Raw genomic sequence first — 17,616 nt, forward strand, 5'->3', positions numbered from 1 at the left:
ACAAGTTTTCTTTAAAATTGAAGTCTTTTCAAAATTAAAAAGTGTTTTTAAAAAAAGAAAAAAAAAGAAAACCTTGTATATATCCTAGGAGGCTTGTACCCAAATGATTTGATGTATAGCACAGGACATGGTTTCAGCAGCTCAGACAGTACAACAAAGAAGAATGAGAAGTCTCACTAAGCAGAAAGTATCCCATCAGTCACCAAATTCACCTTAATACATACCCATGAGTCCAAAGGTATCTAGACTCTCCTGTCATTACCAGCAAACTCCGACGAGGTAACATAACTTGTACTGTGACACCCTCTGGGTGCTTGAAATCCATAACAATCTTGGAGCAAAGACAAAAATGGAAAGGTTATCAGCAAGAAAAGTTAATACTGAGTCTACTTTTATACACTACAGGGATTAAGGATAATTCATTTATGCTGACTTAAGTTTTACATTAACAGATAATAAAGCTATAGCTTACTCTAACAGAATACAATAAGGATAGATGATCCATTGGGGTAACATACTTTTGTATTGAGATCAAGGCTAGGCAAATATGAAGCTTAGAAACCCACATTTCTAAGAATCACCCCCAGTAAATTATAAGGCAAGTAGTGTTAGGATCAGAGTACCAGAGACACTAAGGCAGTATCACACTGCTGAAACACTCCTAGTCTGGCTCGTCAGTTTAGGAGCCATTTTTAATAGTCAGTGAGTCTCTCTGCATCCGTTTTTTTCTTAATCCTTACATGACTGTTGCATGGATTAAATAATAAATAAAGATTATAACCCAGGGTGGTTGGTGCATAGCAAATTTTAAAAAAGAGCATATTTTTCTTATCCATACAATGTTAATAAGCAATAATTTAAGGGAAAAATAATTATTACATTCAGAGTCTATGTGGTATTCCGATACCTTTACAACATACTGGGATTAGATACTAACAATTGAGCAAAGAGAACAAAACAAATTTTTCTGAGTTACACTCAAATTTCCTAAATGGCCCTGCAAAAATACAATGGCCAAGAAGGTGTTTTCTGTCTTTGGAACCCATCAAATACCAGGGATTTCAGACTACAGACAGCAGCAGCCAAAGAACTGGAATTTGAACAGCATAGCATAGAAATGAAAACAAAAATTTTATGTGTACAAATCACCTATTTCAAAAATAAAATGTGATCAGAAAATATATGTAGGATAGAGAGAATTTGGCATGTATCCTCCTTAAATGGGGACTATAACACAATAGCTGGAAAAAGAAAATATTCAATAAATGACATTGAATATCTGAATAATAATACTGCATACAATACTAAATAATATATATAAACTATCTCTAAATAATAATGTACACAATTGTTTCCACTTTGTTTCAATATAAATATAGTAAAGTAAGACTGAGTAAATTTTTACGAACGTATTTTTCCCAAATGTCTACAAATAATTTCATTTAGTCATATTCTAAAATCACTGTTTATAAACAATACATAAATCTGGTTTGTATAGATGAAGCATGCTTATTTGTGATTGGCTTGAGATGTATAAATATAAAAAAGGACTAACAAACTGATGGAGAGGTAGTGATATTTGAGTAAAGTAAATATAATAAATGTTAACTACAGGATCTATGGAACAGGTTTGGGGATATTTACAATTCCTCTTTTGTATGAAAAGTGTTTATAAAAAATTTCTTTTAACCCCCACTGGTCAAAGTTTGTTTTCACTAGCATGACACTTGAGTGGTTGGTTCCATCATCCATATGCAGCTCTTACATTTCACATAATATTGCAATGTACACTACAGACACATATAATAAGATGAAAAGTGCAGACACTCCTGAGAACTCAGAGAAGACAACTACTTTCTGCCCATATTCCTAAACCAAGAAGAAATCGATTACTGCCATCTATGCCCTCTGGGCACAGGGACCAAGGAGCAGTCAGGGGCAGGACCCTTCAGGTTTTTGCCAGCACCAAGAGCTGAAAACCAGTCACCAGGAGTGTCTAGAAACCCGAGAGCAGAGAAAAGACCAACTTTTCTGCTCCAAGTGACCTGCCTAGTGGACCCAGGTCACACAAAGGCAGAAATCCTCTGGAACAGGACACTTCCTGTTTCTGGCTGTGGGGGGAACTGAATTGAACTGATCCCACAACACTGCACCCAAATCCCGTGGGGGAGAAAGCTGAACTCCCAGAAGTACGGACAATCCTGAGACCTCAGGAGAAGACTGCCACTTCTGCCCACTTTTGCTTACATTCCTGGCCCCGCAAAAAACTGCATAGTACCTCTGGATACAGGAATATAGGAGTAGTCAACAGCAGGAACCTGCTGGTTTCTGTTTGCTCCTGAACTGAATTGAACAGCTCCCTGCAACATAATCTCATGGGGAAGAAAGATGGACCCTCAGAAGTGCAAACACTCCTGAGAACTTAGAGGAGACAATTACTTTCTGCTCACCTTCCTGACCCAAGAGGCAATCGCCAAGTGACATCAGTGTCCACTGGTCACAGGGACTTAGGAGCAGTCCGGGGCAGGACCCTTCAGGTTTCTGCCTGTGGCAAGAATCAAAAGCCAGTCATCAGGGTCTCCTACACACCTGAGAGCAGAGCTCTCTGTTCCAAGATCAAGCTGACAGAAAATGGGTCTACAGGAGTGCTGACACACAGGCCTAAAGGAGGGTCAAGTCATTCTCAGAGACAGCAAGACAAGCTAACACCAGAGACAACCTGATGGTGAGAGGCAAGCTAAGGATCCTAAGCTACAGAAACCATGACTACTTGGCATCATCAGAGCCCAGTTCTCCCACCAAAGCAAATGCTGAATACCCAAACAGACAGGAAAAGCAAGATTAGATGAAAAATCACATTTAATGATGATGATGATGGAGACTTTAGGAAGAATGTAAATAACTCCCTTAAAGAAATACAGGACAACAGAAGTAAACAAGTAGAAGCCCTTAAAGAGGAAACACAAAAATCCCTTAAAGATCTGTAGGAAAAAAACAAACAAATAGGTGAAGGAACTGAACCAAACCATTCAGGATTTAAAAATGGAAATAGAAACAGTAAAGAAAGCACAAAAGGAGACAACCCTAGAGATAGAAAACCTAGGGAAGAAATCAAGAGTCACAGATTAAAGCATCACCAACACAATACAAGATAGAAGAGAAAAGAATCTCAGGGGCAGAAGATACCATAGAAAACATTGACACAACCATCAAACATAACGTAAAATGCAAAAAGCTCCTACCACAAAACTACCAGGAACTCCAGGACAATGAGAAGATTAAACCTAAGGATAATAGGTATAGAAGAGAGTGAAGAGTCCCAACGTTAAGGGCCAGTAAATATCTTCAACAAAACCTCCCTAACCTAAAGAATGAGATGTCCATAGACATACAAGAAGCTTACAAAAATCTGAAAAGATTGGACCAGAAAAGAAATTCCTTCTTTCACATAATGGTCAAAACACCAAATGCACAAAGCAAATAAAGAATATTAAAAGCAGTAAGGAAAAAGGTCAAGTAACCTATAAAAGCAGACCTATCAGAACTACACCAGACTTTTCACCAGAGACTATGAAAATGAGAAGAACCAGAGAAAATATCATCCAGACCATAAGATATAGTAGCCCAGGCTACTATATCTAGCAAAATTCTCAATTAATGTAGATGGAGAAACCAAGATACTCCATGACAAAATCAAATTTACACAGTATGGTTCTACAAATCCAGCCCTACAAAGGATAATATCACTGGTCTCAATTACCCAATAAAAAGACATAGACTAATGGACTGGATACATAAAGAGGACCCAGCATTTTACTGCATACAGGAAACACAACTGAGAGAGAAAAAGAGACACTATCTCAGAGTAAAAGCCTGGAAAACAACATTCCAAGCAAATGGTCCAAAGAAACAAGCTGGAATAGCCATTCTAATACTGAATAACATCAACTTTCAACCAAAAGTTATCAAAAAATAATAAGGAAGGAAACTTCATATTCAAAGGAAAAGTCTACCAGGATGAACTCTCAATCCTAAACATCTATGCTTCACTTGTGAGGACACCTACACTCATAAAAGAAACGATCCTAAAACTCAAATTACACATTGCACCTCACACAATGATCATGGGAGATTTCAACTCCCCACTCTTATCAATGGACAGATCATGGAAACAGAAATTAAACAGAGACATAGAGAAACTAAAAGTAGTTATGAACCAAATGGACTTAACAGATAATTTATAAAACATTTCATCCAAAAACAAAAGGACATACCTTCTTCTCAGCACCTCATGGTGCCTTCTCCAAAATTGACCATATAATCAGCCACAAAACAGGCCTCAACAGATAAAAGAAGATAGAAATAATCGCATGCATCCTATTAGATCACCACAGACTAACGCTGTTCTTCAATAACAACAAAAAAGACAGAATGCCCACATATACATGGAGTTAAACAATGCTCTACTCAATGATAACTTGCTCAAGGAAGAAATAAACAAAGAAATCAAAGACTATTTAGTATTTCATGAAAATGATGGGACAACATACCCAAACTTATGGGACACAATGAAAGTAGTGCTATGAGGAAAATGCATAGCTCTCAGTGCCTCCAAAAAGAAACTGGAGAGAATGTATACATTAGCAGCTTGATAGCACACCTAAAAGCTCTACAACACAAAGAAGCAAATATACCCAAGAGGAGTAGAAAGCAGGAAATAACCAAACGTAGGGCTGAAATCAACGAAAAAGAAACAAAAAGGACTATACAAAGAATCAACAAAACCAGGAGTTGGTTCTTTGAGAAAATCAACAAGACAGATAAACCCTTAGGCAGACTAACCAGAGGGCACAGAGAGTGTATCCAAATTCACAAAATCAGAAATGAAGAGGGAAACATAACAACAGAATCTGAAGAAATCCAAAAAATCATCAGATCCTACTACAAAAGCCTATATTCAACAAAACTTGAAAATCTGGAGGAAATGGACAATTTTCTAAACAAATATCAGGTACCAAAGTTAAATTAGGTACAGAGAAACCATCTAAACAACCCCATAATTCCTAAAGAAATAGAAGCAGTTATTTAAAGTCTCCCAACCAAAATGAGCCCAGGACCAGATGGGTTTAGTGCAGAATTCTATCTGACTATCATAGAAGACCTCATACCAATACTGTCCAAACTATTCCAAATGATAGAAATAGACAGAGCACTACCCAGTTCCTTCTATGAACCCACAATTACGCTTATACCTAAGCCACACAAAGATCCAACAAAGAGAACTTCAGACCAATTTCCCTTATGAACATTGACGCAAAAATACTCAATAAAATTCTCTCAAACTGAACCCAAGAACAAACACATCAAAACGACCATCCATCATGATCAAGTAATCAAAGAAAAAAACTACATGATAATTTCATTAGATGCTGAGAAAGCATTTGACAAATGCTCGACACCTGATCATCCATCAGGATCAAGTAGGCCTCATCCTAGGAATGCAGGGATGATTCAACACACAAAAACCCATCAATGTAATCCAATATGTAAACAAACTCAAAGGAAAAAAACACATGATCTTCTCATTAGATGCTGAGAAAGCATTTGACAAATGCTCAACACCCGATCATTCATCAGGATCAAGTAGGCTTCATCCTAGGAATTCAGGGATGGTTCAATATACAAAAATCCATTAATGTAATCCACTATGTAAACAAACTCAAACGGTGGGTGGTGGGGAATCACACATGATCTTCTCAACTAGATGCTGAGAAAGCATTTGACAAAATTCAATACCCCTTCATGATAAAAGTCCTGGAAAGATCAGGAATTCAAGACCCATAACTAAACATAGTAAAAGCAATATATAGCAAACCAGTAGCCAACATCAAACTAAATGGAGAGAAACTTGAAGCAATCCCACTAAAATTGGGGACTAGACAAGGCTGCCACTCTCTCCCTACTTATTCAATATAGTACTCGAAGTCAGAAGCAGAGCAATCAGACAACAAAAGTAGGTCAAAGGGATACAAATTGGAAAGGAAGAAGTCAAAATATCGCTATTTGCAGATAGTATATTTAAGTGACCCCAAAAGTTCCACCAGAGAACTACTATGACTGATAAACAACTTCAGCAAACTGGCTGGATATAAAACTAACTCAAACAAATCAGTAGCCTTCCTCTACTCAAAGGATAAACGGGCTGAGAAAGAAATTAGGGAAATGACACTCTTCACAATAGTCCCAAATAATATAAAATACCTCAGAGTAACTCGAACCAATCAAGTGAAAGATGTATATGACAAGAACTTCAAGTTTCTGCAGAAGGAAATAGAAAAAGAAGAAATAATATAAAATACCTCAGAGTAACTCTAACCAATCAAGTGAAAGATGTATATGACAAGAACTTCAAGTTTCTGCAGAAGGAAATAGAAGATGGAAAGACCTCCCATGTTCAAGGATTGGCAGGATTAATATAGTAAAAATTGCCGTATTGCAATTTACAGCAATCTATAGATTCAATGCAATCCCCATCAAAATTCCAACCAAAATCTTTATAGAGTTAGAAAGAGCAATTTGTAAATTCATTTGAAATAAAAAAAAAAAACCCAGGATAGTGAAATCTATCTGCCACGATAAAAGAACTTCTGGGGGAATCACCATCCCTGACCTCAAGCAGTATTACAGAGAAATAGTGATAAAAACTGTATGGTATTGGTACGGAGACAGGCAGGTAGATCAGTGGAATAGAATTGAAGACCCAGAAGTGAACCCACACACATATGGTCACTTGATCTTTGACAAAGGAGCTAAAACCATCCAATGGGGAAGAAAAAAACCAGCATTTCCAAGAATTGATGCTGGTTCAACTAGAGGTCAGCATGTAGAAGAATGTGTAACGATCCATTCTTATCACCCTGTAAAAAGCTTTAGTCCAAGTGGATCAAGGACCTTCACATATAACCAGATACACGCAAACTAATAGATGAAAGAGTGGGGAAGAGTCTTGATCACATGGGTGCTGGGGAAATTTCCTGAACAAAACACCAATGGCTTGTGCTCTAAAATCAAGAATCAATAAATGGCACCTCATAAAACTGCAAAGCTTCTTTCAGGCAAAGATCTAATTCATTGGCAAATGGATGGAACTAGAAAATATCTTTCTGTGTGAGGCAACCTAATCACAAGAAAACACACATGGTATGCACTTATTTGTAAGTGGATATTAGCCCAAAAGCTTGGATTACCCAAGATATAATCTTCAGACCACATGAAGCTCAAGAAGAAGCACGACCATAGTCAAGATGCTTCAGTCCTTCTTAAAGGGGGGGGGGAGGGATATTCACAGGAGGAGACATGGAGACAAAGTTTGGAGCAGAGACTGAAGGAATGGCCATTCAGAGCCTGCCCCTCCTGGAGATCTAGCCCATATACATACAACCACCAAACACAGACAATATTGCTGATGCCAAGAAGTGCATGCTGAGAGGAGTTTGACATAGCTGCCTCCTGAGGGGCTCTGCTAGAACATGACAAATACAGAGGCGAATGCTAGCACCAAACCACTGAACTGCGAACGGGGTCCCCACTGGAGGAGTTAGAGAAAGGACTGAAGGAGCTATGGGGCTTGGAAACCCATAAGAACAACAATATCAGAGCTCCGAGGGACTCAACCACTACTGAAAGAGTACACATGGTCAGATCCATGGCTCTAGTTGCATATGTAGCAGAGAATGACCTTGTTGGGCACCAATGGAAGAAGAAGCCCTTGGTCCTGACAAGGCTGGATCCCCCCAGTGTAGAGAATGTCAGGGTGGGGAGGAAGGAAAGGGTGGGTGGCTATGTGGGGGAACACCTTCATGTAAGGGAATTTATAGATGGGAAAGCAGGAAAGGAGATAACATTTGAAATGTAAATTTAAAAAAATCCAATAAAAAGATAAAATGAATCAATATATGTAAATAAGAACCTTATTGTAATAAAGAACCTTATTGGTTCTTTAACCAGAGCATCAAGAAAATCACAAGAATACAGCAAAGGTTAAGAAGCCAAAGTGCTTAAGCTATAACTTATTTATATAGGAACTGTATTTATATAGGGGAAGAGACAAAAGAAGAAAAACAGAACAAAGGAGGACAGATAAAAAGTATTTGCCTAAGATTAAAACAGACACAGAAAGAACACCCATTCAGAGCCTGTCCCACATGTGGCCCATACATATACAGCCATCCAATTAGACAAGATGGATGAAGCAAAGAAGTGCAGGCCGACAGGAACCGGATGTAGATCTCTCCTGAGAGACACAGCCAGAATACAGCAAACACAGAGGCAAATGCCAGCAGCAAACCACTGAACTGAGAATAGGACCCCCGTTGAAGGAATCAGAGAAAGAACTGGAAGAGCTCGAAGGGGCTCAAGACCCCTTATGAACAACAATGCCAAGCAACCAGAGCTTCCAGGGACTAAGCCACTACCCAAAGACTATACATGGACTGACCCTGGACTCTGACCTCATAGGAAGCAATGAATATCCTAGTAAGAGCACCAGTGGAAGGGGAAGCCCTGGGTCCTGCTAAGACTGAACCCCCAGTGAACTAGATTGTTGGGGGGAGGGGGGCAATGGGAGGAGGATGGGGAGGGGAACACCCATCAAGAAGGGGAGGGGGAGGGATTAGGGGGATGTTTGCCCGGAAACCAGGAAAGGGAATAACACTCGAAATGTAAATAAGAAATACTCAAGTTAATTAAAAAAAAAAAAAGTATTTGCCTCCAGGAGACATCAGATTCTCAAGCAACCTCTAGTTAGATAAGATGATCTTATTATTTCAAGAATTATTCTGGATTTCTTTTCTTTTATTTCTGTCTGAAATCTCGTGTATAACTTGTTGTTAATACTGTGTTATAGTCCTAAGGGGAAGGGTATCCTAGCAATTGAGAGGTTAAGAATACCACAAACTCATAACCCACAACAAACTTCACACAAGATATTGAGAAAGACACAGAATAGTGATTACCTCTGCTCAGGAAGGAAGCAGCAAAGAACTGAGCTGGAGGCAGATTTTATATAGGGTTTGTAAATTTTGGGAGATCTTTACAGGGAGGCCTGGGATTGCTGGGATTCTGTAAACTGATTTTAGGGCATGCTTAGGTACTGCTGATATTCTGTGGCCTGACCTTAGGGCAAGTTCAGGGACTGGGGGTGGTGGAAGGGAGGTGGTATTCTGTGTCCTGATAATGGGAAAAACCCAGGGATTGATCAGATTTTGTGGCCAGATCTTGTGCTCTTTTTGTGTAAGGCATAGATTGGCTGCCTGTATCTCCAGGAGCTGCAAATGGGCACTAAGGCCATTGTAGTACTATGGGGTTGGGGGCTGACTGACAAGTTACATGTCCCAAGGAGCTGAACCAGGCTGTCAGAGCAGTCATTCATACTGTACCTTGAGTGGCTTACATTCACCAGTTTAAATCATGGTTCTACATGGTTAGCAGCTCAAGCAAAGTCCAACTACAGAAACTAAGCGCTGAATAATATGGGCCTCTCTTTTACCTAGAAGGGCAGAAATGATCGTCTGCTTAAGTCTCTAAAAGGTCTGACTCAAGGTACTTAAGTAAAAAGATCCACCATGTGAGTAGATGTGGTGGCACATGACATGCCTTTATTCCAGTGTTCATCAGGAAGCAAAGGCAGATAGGTCTTTGTAAGTTCAAGGCCACTCTGGTCAACAGCAGGAGCTCAAAGACAAAGAGACCAAGCCTAAAAAGCAGGAATAAATAATAGAATTCCCAGGTATGTGAACTTTAGTTCTATCATTATCCAACTTCCTGCAGCTATTATTTTTTGCCACCAGGTGGCAAGGATGCAAAGATAGGTCAAAAGGTGGCCAAACTGCACTAGAGAAATTCTGGATTTCACCTGTTAATGTGAAATGTATACATAAATGTATAGATTTTTAATAGTATCTAATGAGCTATAAGATAAATCTTAAAACATTTAAAAAGAGAGGATGTAAAAACTTCCTACTCTAGAACTAGTTCAAGTGCTAATAATGCCTGTTCTATTTTTTTAAAAAATTAATTTATTTTCCACAATTATATTATACTCCCACAAGGGTGAAGGCGAGAAAATATGCAAGGTAAAAATATACTAAATGCTGATAAAAAAAAAAAAAAAAAAAAAAACCTTCACAATGCACTTACCGCTGACCCCAAACTGAGGGAAACGATCTCATGTTCAAAAGCAGAATGCGAGTCAATATGGGCAGGAATTCCTGAGATAGAAAACATGATATCACTTTATTGTCTGATGCAGATTTAGACTGGGCACATCTAGACACAGGTAAGTACAGTGAAAAAGTTGTTTGATTCTTAAAAAGTCACTATATCCCTGCTCCCAAACCCCGTGGAAGAGAGAGCACATCACCGAGACAGATGGGCACTCCTGAGATAGCAGTGCACAGAGACTGCCAGTACTGCCCACCCTTGCCCACATCCCTGGCCCAAGAGGAAACTGTATAGGGCCTCTGGGAACAGGAAGATAGGGCCACTCAAGCTGCAGGAACGCTGAGGTCCAGACTGCACCCTGATCTGAAGGGACCCGGTCAAACAGCTCTCTGCTCCCAAATCGTGTGGGAGACCTTCAGAGGAGCAGACACACCTGGGAAGCCAGAGGAGACTACTCTCTACCCACATTTCTGATTCTAGAGGAAAACACCTAATGCCATCTGGACCCCCTGGGCTCCTTGTGCACAGGGATCCGAGAAAAGGCAGGGCACGCACTTCTGGGTGCTGCCCTCATGGAGAGCTGAAACCCAGCTCCGAGGAGCGACATGAGGGCCGAGACCAGACGTAAGACCAAGTTTTCTGCTCCAAGTGACCTGCCTGGTGGACTCAGGACACAGGCCCACAGGAACAGCTGAAGACCAGTAGACAGGAATGACTACATGCCTGAAAGCAGAACACTCTGTTTCCATAACTGGCTGAAAAAAAAAAGAGGAAAACAGGTCTACAGCACTCCTAACACACAGGCCTATAGGACAGTCGAACCACTGTCAGAAATAGTAGAACAAGGAAACACCAGAGAAAACCTGATGGCTAGAAGCAAGCACAGGAACCCAAGCAACAGAAACCAAGACTACATGGCATCATCAGAGCCCAATTTTCCCACCAAAGCAAACACTGAATATCCAAACAACCAGAAAAGAAAGATCTAGATTTAAAATCACATTTGATCATGATGATGGAAGACTTCAAGAAAGACATAAAGAACTCCCTTACATAAAGGCAGGAAAACACAAATAAACAAGCGGAAGCGTATAGAGAGGAAACACAAAAATCCCTGAAAAAATTACAGGAAAACACAATCAAACAGGTGAAAGAATTAAAAATGGAAATAGAAGCAATGAAGAAGGCTCAAAAGGAGACAACCCTAGATATAGAAAACCAAAGGAAGAGACAAGGAGCTGTACATACAAGCATCACCAACAGAATTTCAAGAGATAGAAGAGATAGAATACAAGAGATAGTAGAGAGAATTTCAGCAGCAGAAGATTCCATAGAAATCATCAACACAACTGTCAAAGATAATGTAAAACGGAAAAAGCTACTAGCCCAAAACACACAGGAAATGTAGGACAGAATGAGAAGATCAAACCTACAGATAATAGGTATAGAAAAGAGTGAAGAATCCCAAATCAAAGAACCAGTAAATATCTTCGAGAAAATCATAGAACTAGTCTGAAGAAAAAAATGATCATAAACATACAAGAAGCCTAAAGAACTCCAAATAGATTGGACAAGAAAAGTAACTCCTCCTGTCACATAATAGTCAAAACAAAAAACAGAAAAAAAAAAAGAAAAAATATTAAAAGCAGTAAGGGAAAAAGGTCAAGTAACATGTAAAGGCAGACCTGTCAGAATTACACCAGATTTCTCACCAGAGACTATGAAAGCCAGAAGATCCTGGACAGATGTCATACAGACCCTAAGAGAACACAAATGCCAGCCCAGGTTACTGTAGCCAGCAAAACTCTCAATTAACATAGATGGAGAAACCAAGATATTCCATGACAAAGCAAATTTACACAATATCTTTGTACAAACCCAGCGCTACAAAGGATAATAAATGGCAAAACCCAACATGAGGACGCAAGCTACACCCTAGAAAAAGCAAGAAACTAATCGTTTTGCAACATAACAAAGAAGCAACAATCACTACTCCATAACATCTCTCAATATCAATGGACTCAAATCCCTCAACAAAAAGACACAGATTAACAAACTGGATATGCAAATGAGGACCCAACATTTTGTTTTCAACAGGAAACACACCTCAGAGACAAAGACAGACACTACCTCAGAGTAAAACCTGGAAAACAATTTTCCAAGCAAATTGTCTGAAAAAGCAAGCTGGAGAAGCCATTCTAATATCGAACAAAATCAATTTTCAACCAAAAGTCATCAAAAAAGATAAGGAAGGACACTTCATATTCATTAAAGGAAAAGTCAACCAAGATGAACTCTCAATCATAAATATCTATGCTCCAAATACAAGGACATCTACATACATAAAAGAAACCTTACTAAAGCTCAAAGCATACATTGCACCTCACACAATAATAGTAGGAGATTTCAACACCCCACTCTCATCAATGAACAGATCATGGAAACAGAAATTAAACAGAGACATAGACAAAGAGAAGTCATGAGCCAAATGGACTTAACAGATATTTATAGAACATTCTATCCTAAAACCAAAGGATATACCTTCCTCTCACCACCTCATGGTATTTTCTCCAAAATTGACCATATAATTGGTCAAAAAACGGGCCTCAACAGGTACAGAAAGATAGAAATAATCCCATGTGTGCTATCAGACCACCATGGCCTAAAGCTGGTCTTCAATAACAATAAGGGAAGAATGCCCACATATACATGGAAGTTGAACAATGCTCTACTCAATGATAACCTGGTCAAGGAAGAAATAAAGAAATTAAAGACTTTTTAGAATTTAATGAAAATGAAGGTACAACATACCCAAACTTACGGGACACAATGAAAGCTGTGCTAAGAGGAAAACTCATAGCTCTGAGTGCCTGTAGAAAGAAACTGGAGAGAGCATATATCAGCAGCTTGACAGCACACCTAAAAGCTCTAGAACAAAAGGAAGCAAACACACCCAGGAGGAGTAGAAGGCAGGAAATAATCAAATTCAGAGCTGAAATCAACCAAGTAGAAACAAAACGGACTATACAAAGAATGAACAGAACCAAAAGCTGGTTCTTTGAGAAACAAACAAGATAGATAAACCCTTAGCCAGACTAACCAGAGGACACAGAGAATGTATCCAAATTAACAAAATCATACATGAAAAGGGAGACATAACAACAGAATCAGGGATAATTCAAAAAATCATCAGATCCTACTATAAAAGCCTATATTCAACGAAACTTGAAAATCTGGAGGAAATGGACAATTTCCTAGACAGGTACGTACGTTAAATCAGGAACAGGTAAATCATTTAAACAACCCCATTACTCCTAAAGAAATAGAAGCAGTCATTAAAAGTCTCTCAACCAAAATGAGCCCAGGTCCAGATGGGTTCAGTGCAGAATTCTATCACACCTTCATAGAAGACCACATACCAATACTATCCAAACTAGTCCACAAAACTGGAAAAGATGGAACACTACCGAATTCCTTCTATGAAGCCACAATTACTCTTATATCTAAACCACACAAAGACCCAACAAAGAGAACTTCAGACCAATTTCCCTTATGAATATCGATGCGAAGATGCTAAATAAAATGCTCCCAAACCAAATCCAAGAGAACATCAAAACAATCATTCATCATGATCAAGTAGGTTTCATTCAAGGGATGCAGGGATGTTTAATATACGGAAAACCATCAAGATACTCCACTATATAAACAAACTGAAAGATAAAAACCACATGATCATTTCATTAGATACTGAGAAAGCATTTGACAAAATTCAACACCCCTTCATGATAAAAGTCCTGGAAAGAATAGGAATTCAAGGCCCATACCTAAACATAGTAAAAACCATATACAGCAAACCAGTAGCTAATATTAAACTAAATGGAGAGAAACATAAAGCAATCCCACTAAAATCAGGGACTAGACAAGGCTGCCCACTCTCTCCCTACCTATTCAATATAGTTCTTGAAGTTCTAGCCAGAGCAATCAGACAACCAAAGGAGATCAAAGGGATACAGATTGGAAAGGATGAAGTCAAAATATCACTATTTGCAGACGATATGATTGCATACTTAAGTGATCCCAAAAGTTCCACCAGAGAACTATTAAACCTGATAAACACCTTCAGCAAAATGGCTGGGTATAAAATTAACTCAAATAAATCAGTAGCCTTCCTCTACACAAAAGAGAAACAAGCCGAGAAAGAAATTAGGGAAATGACACCCTTCATAATAGACCCAAATAATATAAAGTACCTCGGTGTGACTTTAAACAAGCAAGTAAAAGATTTGTACAATAAGAACTTCAAGACTCTGAAGAAAGAAATTGAAGAAGTCCTCAGAAGATGGAAAGATCTCCCATGCTCATGGATTGACAGGATTAATATAGTAAAAATGGCCATTCTACCAAAAGCGATCTACAGAGTCAAGGCAATCCCCATCAAAATTCCAATCTAATTCTTCATAGAGTTAGACAGAACAATTTGCAAATTCATCTGGAATAACAAAAAATCCAGGATAGGTAAAACTATCCTCAACAATAAAAGGACTTCCGGGTGAATCACTATCCCTGAACTCAAGCAGTATTACAGAGCAATGGTGATAAAAACTGCATGGTATTGATACAGAGAAAGGCAGATAGACCAGTGGAATAGAATTGAAGACCCAGAAATGAACCCACATACCTATGGGCACTTGATTTTTGACAAAGGAGCCAAAACCATCCAATGGAAAAAAAGATAGCATTTTCAGCAAATGGTGCTGGTTCAACTGGCGGTCAGCATGTAAAAGAATGCAGATCAATCCATGCTTATCACCCTGTACAAAGCTTAAGTCCAAGTGGATCAAGGACCTCCACATCAAACCAGATACACTCAAACTAATAGAAGAAAAAGTGGGGAAGAATCTAGAACCCATGCCCACTGGAGAAAACTTCCTGAACAAAACAACAATGGCTTATGCTCTAAGATCAAGAATCGACAAATGGGATCTCATAAAACTACAAAGCTTCTGTAAGGCAAAGGACACTGTTGTTAGGGCAAAATGGCAACCAACAGATTGGGAAAAGATCTTTACCAATCCTACAACAGATAGAGGCCTTATATCCAAAATATACAAAGAATTCAAGAAGTTAGAGTGCAGGGAGACAAATAACCCTATTTAAAAAATGGGGTTCAGAGCTAAACAAAGAATTCACAGTTGAGGAATGTCGAATGGCTGAGAAACACCTAAAGAAATGTTCAACATCTTTAGTCATAAGGGAAATGCAAATCAAAACAACCCTGAGATTTCACCTCACACCAGTGAGAATGGCTAAGATCGAAAACTCAGGTGACAGCAGATGCTGGCGAGGATGTGGAGAAAGAGGAACACTCCTCCATTGTTGGTGGGATTTCAGACTGGTACAACCATTCTGGAAATCAGTCTGGAGGTTCCTCAGAAAATTGGACATTGAACTTCCTGAGGACCCAGCTATAACTCTCTTGGGCATATACCCAAAAGATGCCCCAACATGTAAAAAAGACACATGCTCCACTATGTTCATCACAGCCTTATTTATAATAGCCAGAAGCTGGAAAGAACCCAGATGCCCTTCAACAGAGGAATGGATACAGAAAATATGGTACATCTACACAATGGAATATTACTCAGCTATCAAAACTAATGACTTTATGAAATTCGTAGGCAAATGGTTGGAACTGGAAAATATCATCCTGAGTGAGGTAACCCAATCACAGAAAAACACACATGGTATGCACTCATTGATAAGTGGCTATTAGCCCAAATGCTTGAATTACCCTAGATGCCTAGAACAAATGAAACTCAAGACGGATGATCAAAATGTGAATGCTTCACTCCTTCTTTAAAAGGGGAACAAGAATACCCTTGGCTGGGAATAGGGAGGCAAAGATTAAAACAGACACAGAGGGAACACCCATTCAGAGCCTGCCCCACATGTGGCCCATGCATATACAGCCATCCAATTAGACAAGATGGATGAAGCAAAGAAGTGCAGGCCGAGAAGAGCCGGATGTAGATCTCTCCCGAGAGACACAGCCAGAATACAGCAAACACAGAGGCGTATGCCAGCAGAAAACCACTGAATTGAGAATAGGACCCCGTTGAAGGAATCAGAGAAAGAACTGGAAGAGCTTGAAGGGGCTCGAGACCCCATATGTACAACAATGCCAAGCAACCAGAGCTTCCAGGACTAAGCCACTACCTAAAGACTATACATGGACTGACCCTGGACTCTGACCTCATAGGTAGCAATGAATATCCTAGTAAGAGCACCAGTGGAAGGGAAGCCCTGGGTCCTGCTAAGACTGAACCCCCAGTGAACTAGATTGTTGGGGGGGGCGGCAAAGGGGGGAGGATGGGGAGGGGAACACCCATCAAGAAGGGGAGGGGGAGGGATTGGGGGGATGTTTGCCCGGAAACCGGGAAAGGGAATAACACTCGAAATGTAAATAAGAAATACTCAAGTTAATTAAAAAAAAAAAAAGAAAGAAATTCATAGGCAAATGGATGGAACTGGAAAATATCATCCTGAGTGAGGTAACCCAATCACAGAAAAACACACATGGTACATACTCATTGATACCTGGATATTAGCCCAAATGCTCGAATTACCCTAAATGCACAGAACACATGAAACTCAAGAAGGCTGACCAAAATGCGGATGCTTCACTCCTTCTTTAAAAGGGTAACAAGAATACCCTTGGGATGGGATGGGATAGGGAGGCAAGGTTTAGAACAGAGACTGAAAGAACACCCATTCAGGGCCTGACCCACATGTGACCCATACATATACAGCTACCAAAGTAGATAAGATGGATGAAGCAAAGAAGTGCAGGCTGACAGGAACCGGATGTAGATCTCTCCAGAGAGACAGAGCCAGAATACAGCAAATATATAGGCGAATGCCAGCAGCAAAACAATGAACTGAGAACGGGACTCCCGTTGAAGGATTCAGAGAAAGGACTGAAAGTGCTTGAAGGGGCTTGAGACCAATTATGAACAACAATGCCAACCAATCAGAGCTTCCAGGGACTAGGCCACTACCCAAAGACTATACATGGACTGACGCTGGGCTCCAACTGCATAGGTAGCAATGAATAGCCTAGTAAGGGCACCAGTGGAAGGGGAAGCCCTTGGTCCTGCCAAGACTGAACCCCCAGTGAACAGGATTATTGGGGGATGGCAATAATGGGGGGAGGATGGGAAGGGAAACACCCATATAGAAGGGGAGGGGTTGGGGTTAGGGGGATGTTGGCCTGGAAACCAGGAAAGGTAATAACAATTGAAATGTAAATAAGAAATACCCAATTTAAAAAAGATGGAGAAAAAAAAGTTACTATAATTTTGTTAAAAGGAAACATAGTAAATATGACTCAACAAA

At 39.6% G+C, this 17,616-nt stretch overlaps 1 protein-coding gene across 2 annotated transcripts in view; it reads right to left on the reverse strand.

The window, feature by feature from the left end:
* Alkbh8 (alkB homolog 8, tRNA methyltransferase) overlaps positions 1 to 17,616 on the reverse strand; it is a 98,624-nt gene that overhangs the window by 64,091 nt on the left and 16,917 nt on the right. For both annotated transcript variants that reach the window (XM_032908693.1, XM_032908692.1), the window contains exons 7-8: positions 10,198 to 10,268; positions 225 to 331 (exon numbers count right to left, since the gene is read on the reverse strand). In XM_032908693.1, coding sequence (XP_032764584.1) covers positions 225 to 331; positions 10,198 to 10,268 — 178 coding nt within the window. The remainder of the gene's footprint in view (positions 1 to 224; positions 332 to 10,197; positions 10,269 to 17,616) is intronic.

This window comes from Rattus rattus, chromosome 7 (genome assembly GCF_011064425.1).
Source record: "Rattus rattus isolate New Zealand chromosome 7, Rrattus_CSIRO_v1, whole genome shotgun sequence".
Lineage (NCBI taxonomy): Eukaryota > Metazoa > Chordata > Mammalia > Rodentia > Muridae > Rattus > Rattus rattus.